The 18,814-nt window shown below is 36.0% G+C and overlaps 1 protein-coding gene across 2 annotated transcripts in view; it reads right to left on the reverse strand.

The window, feature by feature from the left end:
- Positions 1–18,814, reverse strand: part of ARIH1 (ariadne RBR E3 ubiquitin protein ligase 1) — a 113,967-nt gene that overhangs the window by 62,284 nt on the left and 32,869 nt on the right. For both annotated transcript variants that reach the window (XM_069482350.1, XM_069482340.1), the window contains one exon: positions 5,676–5,743. In XM_069482350.1, coding sequence (XP_069338451.1) covers positions 5,676–5,743 — 68 coding nt within the window. The remainder of the gene's footprint in view (positions 1–5,675; positions 5,744–18,814) is intronic.

An 18,814-nucleotide genomic window follows, 5' to 3' on the forward strand; every position in this document is an offset into this window, starting at 1 on the left:
AGATTATTAGTTGACTCCTTTTATCAAGCTGAGAAATTACCCTCTCAGTTTGCTAAGAATTTTGTTTTCACTAAATAAATCATGGGCAAGTGCACAATTTTGTTAAATGCGTAACTGGCATATACTATAATTACCTTTTTGGTTTCTCTTCATTGTTAATGTAGTAAATGCTATAGATGAAAAGAATTTCCCCCATCATGATCTATCCTTGCATTTCTAGGAAAAATTCCACCAGACCACTGATTCATTCAATTCAATTAAGTATTATTTTATTTGCAAAATCGACAGCACTGTTCCTAATAAAGATGGCTTTCTCATGCTCTCTGTCAAATTTTGGAACCAGGATTATTATGATTTGGCTAACATGAATTAATGATGCCCTCTCTTTTTCTATGTTCTGAGATAATTTTCAGTAGGAACTGGCAGTTCCTTGAAGGTTTATTAGATAGAACTTAACCATACAGTCATTTAGTGCTTTATAGGGAAGGGGCGGGCAGTCTTATACTATATTTACAACACTTTTCTGTGGTTATGAGTTTACTCTATTTTTCTACATCTTAGGGGATAACTTAGGCAATTCCCACTTAAAACCTTTCAAATGTATTAATAAAGTTGGTACACAGTATTAATTTATAATTTTGAAATATTTTTCCCATCTGTAATTATGCCTTACATAATTCTAATGTTATTTGTGCCGTCTTCTCCCCCATCACACTTACCAATGGTTTATTACCCCCCCTTTCAAAAAAAAAAAAAAAAACAACCTACTTTTTGGGAGCAGTTTAATGTTCCCAGCAACATTAAGCAAAAGTGACAGTTTCCATACACCCCCCCCCCACTCCAACACAAGCATAACTCCCCCAACTATCAACATCGTACATTTGATGAACCTACACTGACACATCATTATCATCAAAGTCCATGGTTTACATGAAGGTTCACACTTGGGGTTATACATTCTACGGGTTTGGACAAATGTATAATGACAGGCATCCACCATTACAGTACCATTCGGAATAGTTTCAACGGCCTACAAAACCTCCATGCTATTCATCCCTCCCTTCTCTTTTTACTGTCTTCATAATGTTGCCTTTTCCAGAATGTGACATAGTTGGAATAACAACAGTATGTAGCCATTTCAGATTGGCTTCTTTCATTTAGTAATATACATTTAAATTTCTTCCATGTAGTTTTATACCTTGATAGCTCATTTCTTTTTAGCACTGAATAATATTCCATTTTTGGATGTACCACAATTTATTCATCCATTTACCTACTGAAGAACATCCTGGTTGCTTCCAAGTTTTGGCAATTATGAATAAAAGCTCCTATGAACAGACATGTGCAGGTTTTTATGTGGATATACACTTTTCAACTCATTTGGATAAATATTGTACCAAAAAGCATAACTGCTGTATTGTACAGTAACAGTACACCTTGTTTTGTAAAAAACTGCCAAAGTAGCTGTACCATTTTGTATTCCCATCAGCAATGAATGAGTTACTACTGCTCCACATCCTAGCCTGTATTCGATGGTGTCAGTAGTTTGGATTTCGGTCATTTTAATAGGTATGTAGTGGTATCTCAATGTTGGGGGTGGGGGGTTGTTTGGTTTGTTTGTTTGTTTTGAGACAGAGTCTCACTCTTGCCCCAGCTAGAGTGCAGTGGCATTATCATAGTTCATAACAACCTGAAACTCCCGGGCTCAAGTGAGCCTCCTACCTCAGTCTCCCAAGTAGCTGGGAATACAAGTGTGTACCACCATATCCAGCTAATTTTTTCTATTTTTAGTGGAGGACGGGGGTGAGGGGGTGGGGGTGGGGATGTCATGCTCAGGCTGGTCTCAGGCAAGCGATCTGCTCACCTCAGCCTCCCAGAATGCTAAGATTATAGACATGAGACACTGCGCCCATCAGTGTTGTTTTAATTTGCATTTCCCTGATGACACAGGAAGTGGAGCATCTTTTCATATGCTTATTTTCCATCTGTGTATCTTCTCTGGTGAGGATGCAACATCTTTGGCTCATTTTTTAATCCAGTCCTTTTCTTATTGTTGAGTTTTAAGAGTTCACTGTGCATTTTGGGCAACAGTCCTTTATCAGGTAAATTCTTCTGCAAATATTTTTTTCCCAGTCTATTGTTTGTCTTCTCATTCTCTTAATGCTTCCCTTTAAAAAAAATTCATTTCAAATATCTATCCTTCTGTTTGATCTCTTTTTTGTTGCTATTGTTTTCTATTTCATGAGTATCTGTTTTCATCTTAAATACCTATTTTATGCTAGGCATGGTGTCTCAGACCTGTAATCCCAGCTACTCAGGAGGCTGAGGTGGGAGGATGGCTTGAGCTCAGTAATTTGAGACCACCCTGGGCAACAGAGAGAGACCCCATTTCAAAAAAAAAAAAAAAAAAAAAAAGACAACCTATTCTACTTTCTTTGGGCTTACTTTATTTTTCTAACTTCCCGTTTCAAAGAATTGGTTCATGTTTTACTTCATTTTCTTTTTCTAACAAAGATACTTAAGACTAAATTTCCCTGTATCTTTTCAGCCACATTGTACTCTCATTATTTAGGTCTAATTATTTTAGTGTAAGGATAATTAATGTGGCAAGAGAGATAAAGGAAGAAATTGCGACCACAAAACAAGAATAAATTTGTTTAAAAAAAATTAAGTTGGACACTGTTAAACAATTCAAGATGGCTAAAAAGCAGAATGGATGCAGAAAGAAAAGCAAGTGAATTACAATAAACTTGAGAAGCCAGGTGCAGCAGCTTGTGCCTGTAATCCCAGTACTTTGGGAGGCCAGGTGAGGAGGATCGCTTGAAACCAGCCTGGGCAACATAGACCTTCTCTGTTAAAAAATGAAAAAAAATTATACCGGGCGCGGTGGCTCGTGCCTGTAATCCTAGCACTCTGGGAGGCCAAGGCAGGTGGATCCTTTGAGCTCAGAAGTTTGAGACCAGCCTGAGCAAAAGCGAGACCCTGTCTTTACTAAGAAAATAGAAAGAAATAATATGGACAACTAAAAATATATATAGAAAAAATTAGCCAGGCATGGTGGCGCATGCCTGTACTCCCAGCTACTTGGGAGGCTGAGGCAGGAGGATTGCTTGAGCCCAGGAGTTTGAGGTTGCTATGAGCTAGGCTGACGCCACGGCACTCTAGCCTGGGCAACAGAGTGAGACTCTGTCTCCAAAAAATAAAAAAATAAAAAAAAATTAGCTAGGTGTGGTGGTGCACGCCTGTAGTTCCAGGTACTCAGGAGGCTGAGAGGCTGGGGCAGGAGGATCTCTCGAGCCCAGGAGTTTGAGGCTGCAGTGAGCTGTGACAATGCCACTGCACTCAAGCCTAGGTGACAAAGCATGACTGTGTCTCTTTTTTAAATAAACACATAGATAGATAGACACACAAAAGATAAACCTCAGGAATTTTCACAGAACAAAGTACAAAGACTGCAAGTACAGAAGAAGTATTCTGAAAGAAGTTAGATAACCTGGAAAGAGATCCAGAAGTTTCAACATGTGACTAACAGGAATTCCAGAAACTATCAAGAGAATGGAAAAAAGGTATGCTGAAGAAATAAAAGCTAAGAATTTCCCAAAACCAAAAACATGAGTCCTCAGACTTAAAGGACCTAACTGGTTATGTTTTCAAAACTCACATCTGAAAATATTACAATAATTTTCAAAATATTAAGAATTTCTCTCATAGGACTCAATGTTTACCACATATGAAACTTGACTTACACAATTATGAGACATATTTCAGAGTAAAATGAATAAATTTCCAAAAAATATAAGCATGCAAGAAACAAATTAGCCAAAAAAAGAAAAAATGTTAAGTATATAGATATGAAAAGCCTTAAAAACAAATGAAAAATTCAAACATTATGGATTTATCAAGTTGAGCTGGAAAAGAAAAGGACTGAGAAAAAAACTATGCTACAGTTGTTATCTTGTACAGGGAATGGATACTGTAACTAAATACTGTCATAAACTTATAGTTTTAAGTATACATGGGCAAACTGTAAAGGTAACCACTAGAAAAACTGAAATAGAATATACATATAACGTTGAAATTATCAGAGAAAAATCAAAAGAAAATTTTATGAAGCCAACAAAATAAGCAAATAGAAAACATGGTAAATATAAAGCACAACTTAAAATAGCTGTAATTAAATCTAAATATCAATCATAAAATGTGAATATGTTAATCTCAGCTACTAAAATATAGATTAGTATTTTAATAAATTTAGATTTTTTTGAAAAATCACCTACATGTTATTTACAAAAGGTATACCTAAAACCAAATAACCCAGAAAAGAACATTAGAAAACGGAAAAGATATGCCAAATGCTTAAAGAAAAAAAAAGCATGGCAGTGCTAACAGCAGACCACATGGAATATGAGAAAATCATTAAATGAGACAAAAAGATATTGCATATTGACCTTAAAGACACTATTTAAAGATCCAGTTATAAATCTCTAGGTACCCAACAGGTTATCTTCAGAATATACAAAAACTGAAATTACAAAGAGAAACTGAAAAGTTCACACAAAGAAGTTTCATAGAAGCTTCTTACTTTTAAATTCATGATTATCACACTTATGTATAATATTTAACTGAAAAACACTTTCAGCAGCGTAGTAAGATACAATTCAGAACGTGTTTACAGAAATACATGACTATGAAACAAACCGAGTAAGTCTAGTTCACTAAACGAGTTTCAAAAGTAAATAATAAACACTTCTATTCCTAGTAGAGGTATCATAAAATAAATAAGCCTAAAAGTAAATGTTACCAAAATTAAGAAACACCACTGGGCTGGGCACAGTGGCTCATGCCTGTAATCGTAGCAGTCTGGGCGGTCGAAGCAGGAGGATAGCCTGAACTAAGGAGTTTTGAGACCAACCTGAGCAAGAGGGAGACCTCACCTCTACAAAAAGTAGAAAAATTAGCCATGTGTGCTGGCACACGCCTGTAGTCCCAGCTACTTGGGAGCCTGAGGCAGAAGGATCGCTTGAGCCCAGAAGTTTGAGGTTGCAGTGAACTATGATGACGCCATTGCACTCTAGCCCCAGCAACAGAGCAAGACTCTATCTCTGAAACACACACACACACACACACACACACACACGCGCGCGCGCGCGCACACATTAATTAATTAATTAATTAATGCCATGGGACAGAATCCTGCCCTGAAACCAGAAAATCAGTTTAAGCAGCTGGTCTGGTGGCCAGGAAAGCCTGAGTAACTTCGTAATTTTGTTTCAGTGAACAACTGTTATTAATATGCCTAACACAGATTTAAAAGTTCACGAGCAAGAAATCTTTTTAAGTAATTAGGGGAAGATCTTATTAATGTGCTCCAAGAATGTATCGAGTGATTTTTTTTCTGACCTGTTTTTAGTTCTTGGTGCCCAAGAGGATATATGTTTAAGAAACTGAAGCAGAGCAACCCCTCAAATAAATAAAAAACATTAAGTCTGAATTCCCTAATACTAAATTTATTATAAAATTTACAGATGGGAAATACAAGAGGTTAAAGCAATTACTACTTGCATTTTGGTTTGTTCACATACTGGTACATAAATCAATTCTTGCTTCCTGTAAATTCAGTTCAACAGACTTTCTGTGTTTCTTCTAAGTACAAAGCTGACAACATAGTTCCTTACCTTTCCATTAGCTTCTCTTTATCCCAATTGAAGTGGCTAAGGAGTATTCTTGTGATAGTTGCTGGATTCTAAAGAAGGAGGGAAAAAAAGTCATTTAAAGGGAACAGCACTTCACTGACATTTAGTGAAACTTCTAGGATGAATTTAAATTTCCATAATACTCTACCCAAATATCCATTCATAGGATATTTCTTTATTCCCCGAAGGAAATACAAAATTTGAATTATATGATCAAGACTATTTAAAAATAGTCTGCCACACTAATATGTCAGATTTCTGTAACAGTCAAAATAAGCCAAAAAGAAATTAAATCAAAAGTAAATTACTGTATTAAATCAGGCACTAATTAAAATTAATTTTTTTTGCAATTAAGACTTAACAGACCACCACATCAGCACACTAAATGTAATCAATAAAATTTCTAATGCCTAGCTGGGAACAGTGATGCATGCCTGTAGTCCCAGCTACTTTGGGAAGCTGAGGCAGGATCACCTGAGCCCAGGAGTTTGACCCCATCTCTTTAAAAAATAATAATAATATTTTTCCCTAATACCTTCATACATTGAATAGTTCAAATGGGTCTAAATCATTTCTAAGTCAGAGGGTACTTTGGAGATATTAAACCAAACTGACAAAATATTTATACTATGTAATAACTTATACTGTGTAATCTTAGGGTTGCTATTTCATTTTGAGAAGGAAAAGCTAACATTGTGAAGTAAGACCAAAGTTTACAGTGCTGTCACAAATATCTCCATTTTTCATAAAACTAGTGAGAATACTCTTTGGGTACAGAATTTTAACTTAAAATGCCATGGGGCCTAAGAGATCAGCAAAGCCTGATTCATTCAATGACACCAGAGCTAAGTTACAACAGCAGGAGTGGAACTCAAACATGGGTCTGTTTGTTTGTATTTCATATATAATTTTGCCACATCAAATAACATTTCAAAAAAGATTTCTGTGGACTAAAACTGCTTTATTTCACCATAGCTAATTACTGATTTAGTTAAAGTAATCTTGTATAAAATATCAAGAAAGAAATCTCTATCAATTTTCAACAATACCATTTGTCACAGAAAAATTCACACTCATATACTCCCCTTCCCTGAAAGCCAAGGATGTAAACACTCTCACTAACTCATCATCCTAGCACATTCTGCTAATCTATCTTGGCACTTCTTACTCTCTGACCCAGACTCGCCTAAGAATCCTTCTTCATCACAGCACTCTAGACAGACACCAATACTCTGTAAGAGTTAAGATGCAAAAAGAAAACTATTAACTGATCCTACAATGTTTATTTGTCCAGAATATACAGACACTGTTGTCCCTAGTTCTTCCTTCTAAGTCACATTTCTAAATTTCTAAATGTGACTTAAAATTTTTTTTCTTTTCTTTTTTTTTTTGAGACAGAATCTCGCTCTGTCACCCAGGCTAGAGTGCACTGGCATCATCATAGCTCACTGCTCAATTTCATACTTCTGGGCTCAAGAGATCTTCCTGCCTCAGCCTCCAGAGAACCTGGGACTACAGGTGCGAGTCACCATACTCAGCTTATTTTTCTATGTTTTTGTAAAGATGGGGTCTCACTATTGCTCAGGCTGGTCTCAAATTCCTGAGCTCAAGCCATCCTTCCTCCTCGACCTCTCAGAATGCTAGGATTACAGGTGAAAGCCACTGCAACGTGCCTGATTTAGAAATTTTAAAAGAACTCTCAGAGATTGGTGATAGGTTTTCACAAGATTTGCCTACAACTGAAATAAAGTCAGAAATTTAGATTTAGCCATGTGTAAAATAATAGCAATAATCCTATCAATTGAGAGACTTAAGTTTGGCAGTATTAGAATTATGTGACTATAACTTTGTGGCATCCAGTACATTATATTCCCCACCACTAGATAGGGTGTTTGGGGAAAAATATTTCATAAATTAAGAATCTCAACTTGCAAAGAGAGGGAAAAAAAGAGAGAGAGGAGGGGGAATGATTTGATGTTGCTACTGCCAAACACTGGATCCAGCCAGTAGTTCCCAAACCTATTATTGGTTTATCAAAAATAACTATGGAAAGTTTTGTTAAAACACAGATTCCCAGGTTCCACCCTCATATTTTTACTTAATAGGTTCTGCGCGGGGCCTCCCCAGAATGTGCTCATTGCCTTGACAGGCAAGACTCTAAAACTAACAGAACTCCATGCTTCTGGCTGAAGGAATAAAGAAAAGGCCCCTGGGAGCTGAGAAGTATGGGAGAAATCACTGAGAGGAGAAAAATGGAGAGGTAGATCCCTAAGTCTGTTTGTGGAACACACCCACAGAAGTATAGGAGAGGCTTTCAGAACAGAACTATGATATAAATCACTGCCCAGGTCCTAGATTAATTTAAGTGTCAATGAGAGGTGCAAATGCAAACAACATGGCAAAGGCTTTGAAAACTGAACAGATAATGGAACCAACTGCCTATGTAAGGAGAGAAAGAACTTGCAGGTATAACCTAATCAGGTTGACTTGTCTACTAAAACAAACAAAAAAAATCTTCAACGTTCTCAGAATCTCACAATGTGGTATTCAAAACATTTGGGATTGAATCTAAACTACCAGACATAGCAAGAACAAAAAATCCGACCAATTCTCAAAGGAGAAGATAATCCATAGATGCTGACCTATAGATGACCCAGATATTAGAATTACCAGGCAAAGATTTTTAAAGTAGCTATCAAAACCATGACCCATTAGATAAGGGTGAACACCTTAAAACAAATGAAATAAATTTTTCGAGAGAGAAATATAAACTATAAAAAAGAACTAAATGAGAATTTTAGAAGTAAACAACACAAAATTCACTGGATAGGCTCACAATCAGAAAGGAGATGACAGAGAAGTCAATGAACTTGAAGATAAATCAAAAGAAATCATCCAATCTTAACAGAGAAAAAAAAAGTTTTTTTAAATGAACACTCTAAGGGATATTAAAAAAGATGTCAACCAAGAATTCTATAGTCAAAGAAAGTATAGTTCAGGAATGAAGACAAAGATATTATCAGATCAAAATAAATAAATAAAATGCAATGATAGCTTCTTATAGAGCAGAGCTGCTCTAAAAGAAATACTTTAAAAAATCATTTAGGGGGAAGGAAAAATAATACCAAGGGCAAACTTGGAACTACAGAAAAGAATGAAGAGCAACAGAAATGATAAATATCTGGGTAAATATTCTAGACTATTTTTCTCCTCTTAAATTTTTGAAAACATGAAACTGTTGAAGTAAAACATTATAACATGTCATGATGGGGAGGAAGAGTTAAATGAATATAGACATGATACATATGACAACCATAATATAAAGGGGCTGGGAAAAAGTAATCTGCATGGTTGTAAGGTTTCTTTGTTTTACTCGGAGTGGTAAAATACTAACTCTAAGTAGAATGTGAACAGTTGGATAGTTATATTATAATCCCTGGAGTAATCACTAAAATAGTAAGACCAACCACTAAAATAACAAGACCAAAAGATATAGTTGTTTAAAAAAAAAAAAAAGGTTGGCCTGGCTCAGTGGCCCCTGCTGCTGCTACTCAGGAGGCTGAGGCAAGAGGATCGCTTGAGCTCAAGACTTTGAGGTTGCAGGCTGGGCACGGTGGCTCACGCCTGTACTCCTACCACTCTGGGAGGCCAAGGCAGGTGGATCCTTTGAGCTCAGGAGGTCGAGACCAGCCTGAGCAAGAGCGAGACCCCGTCTCTACTAAAAATAGAAAGAAATTATATGGTCAGCTAAAAATATATACAGAAAAAATTAGCCAGGCATGGTGGGGCATGCCTGCAGTCCCAGCTACTCGGTAGGCTGAGGCAGGAGGATTGCTTGAGCCCAGGAGTTTGAGGTTGCTGTGAGCTAGGCTGATGCCATGGCACTCTAGCCTGGGCAACAGAATGAGGCTCTACCTCAAAAAAAAAAAAAAAAAAAAAAGAGTTTGAGGTTGCGATGAGCTATAATGACTCCACTGCATTCTAGCCAGGGTGAGAAAGCAAGACTCACTCAAAATAAATAAATAAATAAAATGAAAAGGAAAAAAAAAAGTAACCAAAAGACAGAAAAAGGACAAAGAGAAGAATAATAAAAAAGACTTAAATCCAACCACATCAATAATTACATCAAGTGTAAATAGTCAAAACAGACCATTTAAAAGATGGCAACAGCCAAGTTTTTTTTTTTAAAGGGGGCAAAACCATATGTTGTCCATAACCCAGTTTTGTGTGTATGAAACATACATACTAAAAGGATGGAAAAAGATATATCGTGCAAACACTAATCAAATCAAACAGCAGTGGTTATATTTCTATCAGACAAAGTAAACTTCAGAAGGGAAATTACTAGTGATAAAGAAAAACTTCACAATGGTAAAAAAGTCAATTCACCAAGAAGACATAACAATCCTAAATATATGCCCCCAAGAACAAAACTTCAAAATAAAGTGAAAACTGATAGAAAGATAAGAAAAATAAACAAATCCCCAATTATGCTTAGAGATTTCAATAAGATAAAATAAAAAAAAAAAAAAAGAAGAAGAAAAGTCTCAAATGCTTCAACAAAACAAAACAAAACCCACCAACACAAGCAGAAGGAAGGGAATAATAAAAAGCAGGAGTCAAAAAAATCGAAAGCAGAAAAACAGGAAAAAATAAAGCTAGTACTACAGATCAATAAAACTAGTAAGACTCCAGCAAGGTCAGTAAAATAAGACTACAAACAATTCTTTCCCCATTAAATTCAACAACTCAGGTGGGGCGCAATGGCTCTTGCCTGCAATTCCAGCACTTTGGGAGGCCGGGAGATTGAGACCAGCCCTTGCAACATAGCGAGCAAGACTCCCGTCTCCACAAAAAACTTTAAAAATTAGCCTGGTGTGGTGGTGTGCACCTGTAGTCTCAGCTACTCAGGAGGCTGAAGCAAGAGGATTGCTTGAGCTCAAGAGTTCGAGGCTGCAATGAGCTAAGACTGTGCCACTACACTCCAGCCTGAGTAACACAATGAGACCTTAAGTGAGTCTCTTAAAGAAAAAAAAAAAACTCAGATGAAAATGGACCAATTTCTTGAAGACGCAAACTACTAAACTACATTAAAGAAAAAAAGAATACAAATACTCCTATATCTATGAAACAAATTGAATATCTAATTAAAACCTTCCCACAAAGAAAACTCAAGCTCAAATGGTATCACTGGTAAATTCTACCAATCATTCCAGGAAGGAAAAAATACCAATTCTATACAATCTCTTCCAGAAAACAGAAGAGAAGAAACACTTCCCAATTCCTATTACAAGATTAGTAGCACCCTGATACCAAAATCAGACAAAGTCATTACAGAGAAAACTACTATATGAACAAAGATGCAAAAATCCTCAACAAAATATTAGAAAATCAAATATAGCAATATACAAAAAGGATAATTACACCACGACCATGTGGGGTTTATCTCAGGATTGCAAGGCTGGTTAAACATTCAAAAAATTAATTGACCACACTAAAATCCTAAAGAAGAAAAACCACAAGATAGGATACATAAAAAGCATTTGACAAAATTCAACATCCACTGCTCATAAAATCTCTCAGCAAACCAGGAATAGAAGAGACACTTCAATTTAGTAATCTACAAAAAAAATAACGGCTAACATACTTAATGGTGAAAGACTGTATACTTTTCCTCTAAGATCTGAAACAAAGCAAGGATGTCTCTTTTCACCACTCCTGTTCAACACTGTACTGAAGTCTTACAAATGCAATATGGCAATTAAAAAAAGGTATAGACAGAGATTAGAAAGCAAAAAATAAAGCTTTTTCTAGTCACAGGTGACTACACGCCCATGTAGAAAATCCCATGGATTTACAAAAACATTCCTAGATTAAGTTTAGCAAGGTCTAGAATACAAGGCCAATGGGAAAAAAAAAATCAGCTGTATTTTTATACAGTAGCAATGAATAACTGGAAATAAAAAAATTAAAATACCACTTATAATAGTACTGAAATACAAAATATTTAGGTATAAATTTAACAAAATATGTGAAGGATCTGTATGCTGAAAATTGCAAAATTTAAAAAGAACTTAAATAGAGAGGTAAGTCATCTTCAAGGACTGGAAGACAACATAATTAAAATGTTAATTCTTTCCAAACTGACCTATAGATTCCACTCAATACCAACCAGAATACCAGTATTTTTTGCGTAGATATCAAAGTGATTCTAAAATTTATATCAAACAGCAAAGAAACTAGAATAGCCAAAATTTGAAAAATTTTGAAAAAGGACATCACCTGATTTCAAAACATACTATAAAGCTACAGTATTGGCAAAAGGATACATAGATCAAAGGAACAGAACAGAGACCAGAGACAGACCCAAATAAATATGACAAACTGATTTTTTACAAAGGTGATAAAACAATTCAATGAGGGGAAAACTCTTTTCAACAAAAAGTACTAGAATAATTAAGATATCCAGATTTTTTAAATCTACTTTAACTATAGCTCACATTTTATACAAAATTCATAACAGATCACTACTAAATGTAAGTAAGACAATAAAACTTCCGGGGGAAAATCTTTGTGATCTTCAGTTAATTTAAGCAAACAGTTGTTAGACACAACATCAAAAGCACAATCCATAAGACAAAACTGACAAACTGGAATTCATCAAAAGTAAAAAGACACTGTTAAGAGAATAGAGAGATGTACCGCCAACTGGGAGAAAATATTTGCAAATTATATATCTGACAAAGGACTTGTACCTAGAATACATTTAAAAAATCTCTCAAAACCTAACGATAGAAAACAAAAGCCCATTTTAAAAATGTGTGTATTTGATTCCATTTCTATGACACAGTGGAAAAGGTAAAATCATAGTCTGAGCTGGGCAACGTGGTTAGTATCAGCTACTTGGGAGGTTGAGGCAGGAGGATCGCTTGAGCCCAGGATTCTGAGGCTATATACAGTACACAATGATGGTGCCTGGGAATAGCCATTGTACTCCAGCCTGGGCAACACAGCTAGACCTTGTCTCTTGAAAAAAATTATATAGATGGTATATATCCATGGTTGCCAGAAATTAAGGGTGGGGGAGGGTTTGGTTGAACAAATAGATATATTAGGAAAAGGAAATGCCAAGGCATGTGAGGGAACTGTTTTTGTAAGTTAATTGTGGTGGTGGTTATATTAATACAACCCTAAGCATTTGTCAAAACTCATAGAACTGTACACCCCAGTGTAAGTTTTATTGTATGTAACTTAAAATATAAATTTACAATATTAAATTATAAAAGTATTCTAACCTGCACTGGAACACCTATAGTAGAATTCTTCTAAAAAGAACAATGAGTGTCAAAAAGGAACGCTGAACAGAAGGAGTACAGATTTGAAATTATTTAGTGCCAAAGTATCAGACACTGTATATACATTATCTCATTTAATCCTCACAACAATACCTTATACACAGTAGGCAATATTTGTATTTTAAAGATGAAGTTAAAGAATTGACTTGGCCTAAGATAAAATAGGCTAGTAGGATTCAAATACATGCAGAAATTTTAAAAACTTTATACTTATAGCACCACTCCCTAGAAGGAGTGGTTAAAGGAGATATATCCATCTGTGTGGTACCAAAACTGACAGTTTAGTGGAAAGCCAATCAAGCTCCTGGTTGAAATAAAGAACTCTTCATTCTTTTCTTGCTGCTGTTTGTCATTTTTAGAAGACATAAACAAACAAAAACAGTTTGAGCAAAATCACTATAATTGGAAAATTAATTCTAATATTACAAGCAGAACATTTAACTTTTAGAGGACAGTAAAGCAACCTAAAATCTTACATCTTCTATACACTCTAAATGAGTGACTCCCCATTCTGTCTACGCATTAGAATCTCCTAAGGAACTTTAAGAATATAAGTCCTTGGGCTTCACCCCCAGCAATTCTGATTGTCTGGGGTGGGATATAGGTATGTGCATTTTCACTCAAAGTTTTTACCTGAAGCTCCTTCAGATGATACTAATAGGCAGTCAGAACTGGAAACTACTGCTCTAAACAATTTCCCACTACAGAGGCTCTGAAAAGTTTATCTGCAGAACTCCTGTATAAATGTAGCAGCATAGTATTTCAGTAATTTGAAGAAAATTACATTCCTGGGTTACAGCAGCAGTGTTTGCTTTGAAAGTATATCCAATGTTCTGTTTTGCATTTTTAAAAAGCTAATTAGTGAGTCTGATTATGCCAACTATCCCAGCTGAAGCTTTAACATCAATTGAACCATCATCCATCAACCTCTACCCTTAGATCAAGTGGTTCTTAATTTTATTAGCACAACAGAATCATCTGGGGAGGTTTTAAACAAGCCACACCCAAAGCCAAATATATCAGAATAAGGGGGAATGGGGACCTGGGCATTACTGTTTTTCAAAAGCTCCCAGGCAATTCCAATAAGCAGTCTACATGGAGAACCACAATTCTAGATGTACCATATATGCACACAGGCCCACGTTCAAGAGTGTGGCACAATTCCAGACAGAATCACAACCAAGTTGTTCAATGACATTTCTACGTTTAGTAGAGTGGGAGGCAAGTGCTTTTTTAAAAAATCCCAATAGACAACTTTCTTATTTCAGGAGAAAGCTAATTAATAGATTAATAGGTCTTATAGAAGAGTAGATGGAACAGTAAAAAACCATTTTTTACCCAAATTAACATACGAAAAAAGTCTCCAAAACCTAGCTTTTTATTAATCTCAGAATTTTACCTGAAATAGATAATAAATAGGTTAGAAATTCATCTCAAAACTCAGCTTGAAGATTTTCTTACATAAGAGGCTCACATTTGTTTCTATATTGTTTCTAATTTAATCTACAAGCTCAAGTGAGCTGTCGGACCCAAAATTTAAAAACTATTGTTTTGTAAGGCCTTCTTAAACAATATTAGAAACCCAAAAGCCACAAAGTACAAAAACATGTGTATACTAAGAAATATTTGTAACATCGATAACAAAAAGTAAATAAGCAAATATACATGGCCATAAAACGCAAATAATCCAATTAAAATGGACAGGTTATGGGTTCAGACTACAATCAGCTGAAAAACACAAGAAACTATTCAACTTCCTTAACACAATGAGTGCTTTAAATCTGTCACAACAACTAAGATCTTAAAAACTGATACTATCTAATGATAAAGATATGAAAAATGGGTCATACATAATATATTAGTGAGATGGCAACTTTGGTCAAAACTTTTGTGAGGGGGGCCGGGCGTGGTGGCTCACGCCTGTAATCCTAGCACTCTGGGAGGCCGAGGTGGGCGGATCGTTTGAGCTCAGGAGTTCGAGACCAGCCTGAGCAAGAGCGAGACCCCATCTCTACTAAAAATAGAAAGAAATTATATGGACAGCTAAAAATATATATAGAAAAAATTAGCCGGGCATGGTGGCGCATGCCTGTAGTCCCAGCTACTCGGGAGGCTGAGACAGGAGGATCGCTTGAGTTCAGGAGTTTGAGGTTGCTGTGAGCTAGGCTGATGCCACGGCACTCACTCTAGCCTGGGCAACAGAGTGAGATTCTGTCTCAAAAAAAAAAAAAAAAAAAACAAAAACTTTTGTGAGGGTAGTTTGACAGAAGTGATCAAATTTAAAATGCACATGAAGTAGGAGCTAGAAATTCCACTTCTAGGAATCTACCCATCAGAAATACACACTGTAGAAGTATAAGAATTTTCACATCCACATTATTTGGAAAAGCATCTGTCCATTTCTACATTCTTTCAAGAGGAGACTGCCTATAAATCGTGCTGTACCCATACTTGAAATATTATGTAGACATTAAAAAATAAAACAGATCTGCATGTACTATCATGGAAGGATATCCATGAGATACCACTGAGTGGAAAAAAAAAAAAAAGCAAGCTATTGAGCAGTATACAATATTCCATTTTTGTGTTTAAAAAAAGCATATTTCTATGATATATTGACATCAAAGGTGAAAGTTTAGGAGATATATTAAAGCTGTCCGTGGAAGTTATCATCCCTGAGGACTGGTTTGGGTATGGGGTGAAAAGGTGGGCGTTTAAACTTCATAATCATAAAATAGAAATTTAAGATATTACTTTTATAATAACTATAAACAGTATAGGCCTTGCTACTCAATGTGTAGTTCACAAAATCACAATCACCTGTGAGTTTGTTAGAAATGCAGAATCCTAGGTCCCAACCTATATTTACTGAATCTTCATTTCAACCAGACCCTCAAATTCCTGAGATGACTTGTATGCATATTAAAATTTGAGACGCACAGAAACAAGCTACAGGAAGTAACATTCTGAGAGTTGGTTACATTGCAACTGTAAAAGGTTTCATTTCCAAATTATCCTTAGATCTCATTAAACACTTGATTTCCTTCTAAGAAATTATTGTGTGTAATTCAAGTATAATTTTTCTTCCCTTTACAGGTATATAAGTTCATTGAGGGCTTTTTTACTTCAGAGTCACTAAAAGGCTGCAATATAATTAATGCTTAGTGACATACCATAGAATAACTTCTTTATAACACTACAGAACTGAAATCACAAGAAGCTCTCCTCCCCTCAAGCCACCAATGGCACCACTAAATTCAAGAACATATAGTAGGATAACTATAATCCAAGGATTAGAAAGCTGTAATCAGGAAGTGTCCACTGCCACTGCCACAAATGCTTCTAGATACACACAAAGCTAGGGGATGTGCACAATGAAACAGAGTCTAGCTGCTGCCTTTGCCACAAAAACTTGATAACTCAGCAATCTGGAGAATAGATAATGCAATGCTGCTTTTCTGCTACTGCATAACAACCTCACATTTTCATGACCCTGACCACAAAAAGGAAGACAAACTCCCTTCAAATCTCACACATATACATCTAACTGCCATCAACTATTTCACATCCAGAACCCTACATGCAAAATAGTTTGAGAAATAAAGTTTTAAGCTTCCTAGCCTAGCAGTAAACAGAAGCGCTCAGGAGGGTTGAGGGAGACAATCCACAGAATCTCCAGATGGCTTTAAGGTAACATGCATTTTAAAAGAATTTACATCTATATACTAACTGAAAAACTTACCAGTTTTGAATATTTACTTCTAAGCTACCCGCAGGAGAAGAAAGGTAAAAAACGAAGAAGGGAAAATGCTGAAAGTAATTGTTCTTGAGAGACCTCCCCACCCCAAGATGTTTCCCAGAAGATTACTTCAGCAAGAATTTCATATTTTCACTCACTACTCTTAAAGATTATTTGAAACAAAATTCAACACTGGCAAGTTTTGATTAACTGTTTGATGCTATAAATTCACAACACTTAATATGAAATTTTCCTGAGGTATGCAATTGATTTAGATATAATCCTGACGTACCAAAACTTGTTAATGAATGCACCTAGCCAAAGACCCACCTTAGCTTTGTTGTTCTTCACCTGTCCTTGCAATTACTTCCTTCTATGTCATCCCAATTTGGATACTCACAAAGATTTCACCTCTAGAAAACCTCATCAAGAGTTTAATCAGTGTTTAATAAATAAAATGTTTCCCTAAAAGGAAGGATGCTATCACTATGTATAATCATTTGATTTCTTCTGTAAAAATTCAAATACAAACAAACCAAAGGGGGGTGGTTAATGGAAAGTATATATTTATATAAACAATAGAAACAATAGGTAAGGTAATACACTTCTATTTCATATCAGAAACACAAACTCAAGACTTTAAATAGCATTTTATGCTTTAGCATCGAGCCAAGTCTCCTCCAACATACATAACCCTAGTTTTATTTATTTATTATTTTGAGACAGGATCTTGCCTTGTCGTCCAGGCTAGAATACAGTAGCATGATCATAGCTCACTGTAACCTCCAACTCCTGGGCTCAAGCAATACTCCTGCCTCAGCTTCCCAAAGTGCTGAGACTACAGGCATGAGCAATCACATCGGGCCCATAATCCTAGTTTTAAACCTTTACCATTACCTGAGACTCCATTCAGGCAAGATTTTCTTGGGTCACAATCTCTTAACTGGCTATTCCTTGAGGAGGGAAAAAGCCCTATAGATAAAAAGGATAAGAACTAAAGGTAATTAAAACAAGGTAACTAATTCCAAACTGCTTTGGCACAATGGAGATAATCTAAACCACAAATACAGACCACCACATGCTACTTTATCATTTTTGTGGTGATTTAGGGTTGTGAGATAATTAAAATTATTTTGTAACCTTTCAGTTATCTATTCACATTCTCACCTCTGGATTCCAACTATCAAGCCTCAAGTATTACACATAGCTACTGTGACACACACTGAAAATGTTCCACCAAACACACAAGCAAAACATTTGAGTAACTGTAATGTACTTCCACTCCCTCAACTAACACAACCACTAGTCATCTTCAAACTACCTAAGAGAAGGCATACAAAAATTAAATTAGTTCTGTAAAGTGAACTGAGTATCATTAAGAAGTGTTGTATATATTTAATAGTTACCTCTTCCTCTGGAGGCAACTGATCCACTTAGAAAAAGATTTCATATACATGCCCAATACTTTTTTTTTTTTTTTTTTTTTTTGAGACAAAGTCTCACTCTGTTGCCCAGGCTAGAGTGCCGTGGCATCAGCCTAGCTCACAGCAACCTCAAACTCCTGGGCTCAAGCAATCCTGCCTCGGCCTACTGAGTAGCTGGGACTACAGGCATGTGCCACCATGTCCGGCTAATTTATTTTTTCTATATATTTTTAGTTGTCCAGCTGATCTTTCTATTTTTTTAGTAGAGATGGGGTCTTGCTCTTGCTCAGGCTGGTTTTGAACTCCTGACCTCAAGGGATCCTCCCGCCTCAGCCTCCCAAATTGCTAGGATTACAGGTGTGAGCCACCACGTCCGGCCCCAACTACTTCTTAATAATCAATTGGAAGAGCACCTGAACCAGTACTTTCTCAAACCATATCTTTTTTTTTAATTTATTTTTTTTATTTAAATAGATTTAGGGGGTACAAATTTTTTTTTGTTACATGGATGAAGCGCATAGTAGAGAAGTGTAGGCTTTTAGTATACCCATCACCTGAATAGCGTGTGTTGTACCCAATAGGTAATTTTTCATCCCACACTCC

The sequence above is a fragment of the Eulemur rufifrons genome, chromosome 2, assembly GCF_041146395.1.
Source record: "Eulemur rufifrons isolate Redbay chromosome 2, OSU_ERuf_1, whole genome shotgun sequence".
Lineage (NCBI taxonomy): Eukaryota > Metazoa > Chordata > Mammalia > Primates > Lemuridae > Eulemur > Eulemur rufifrons.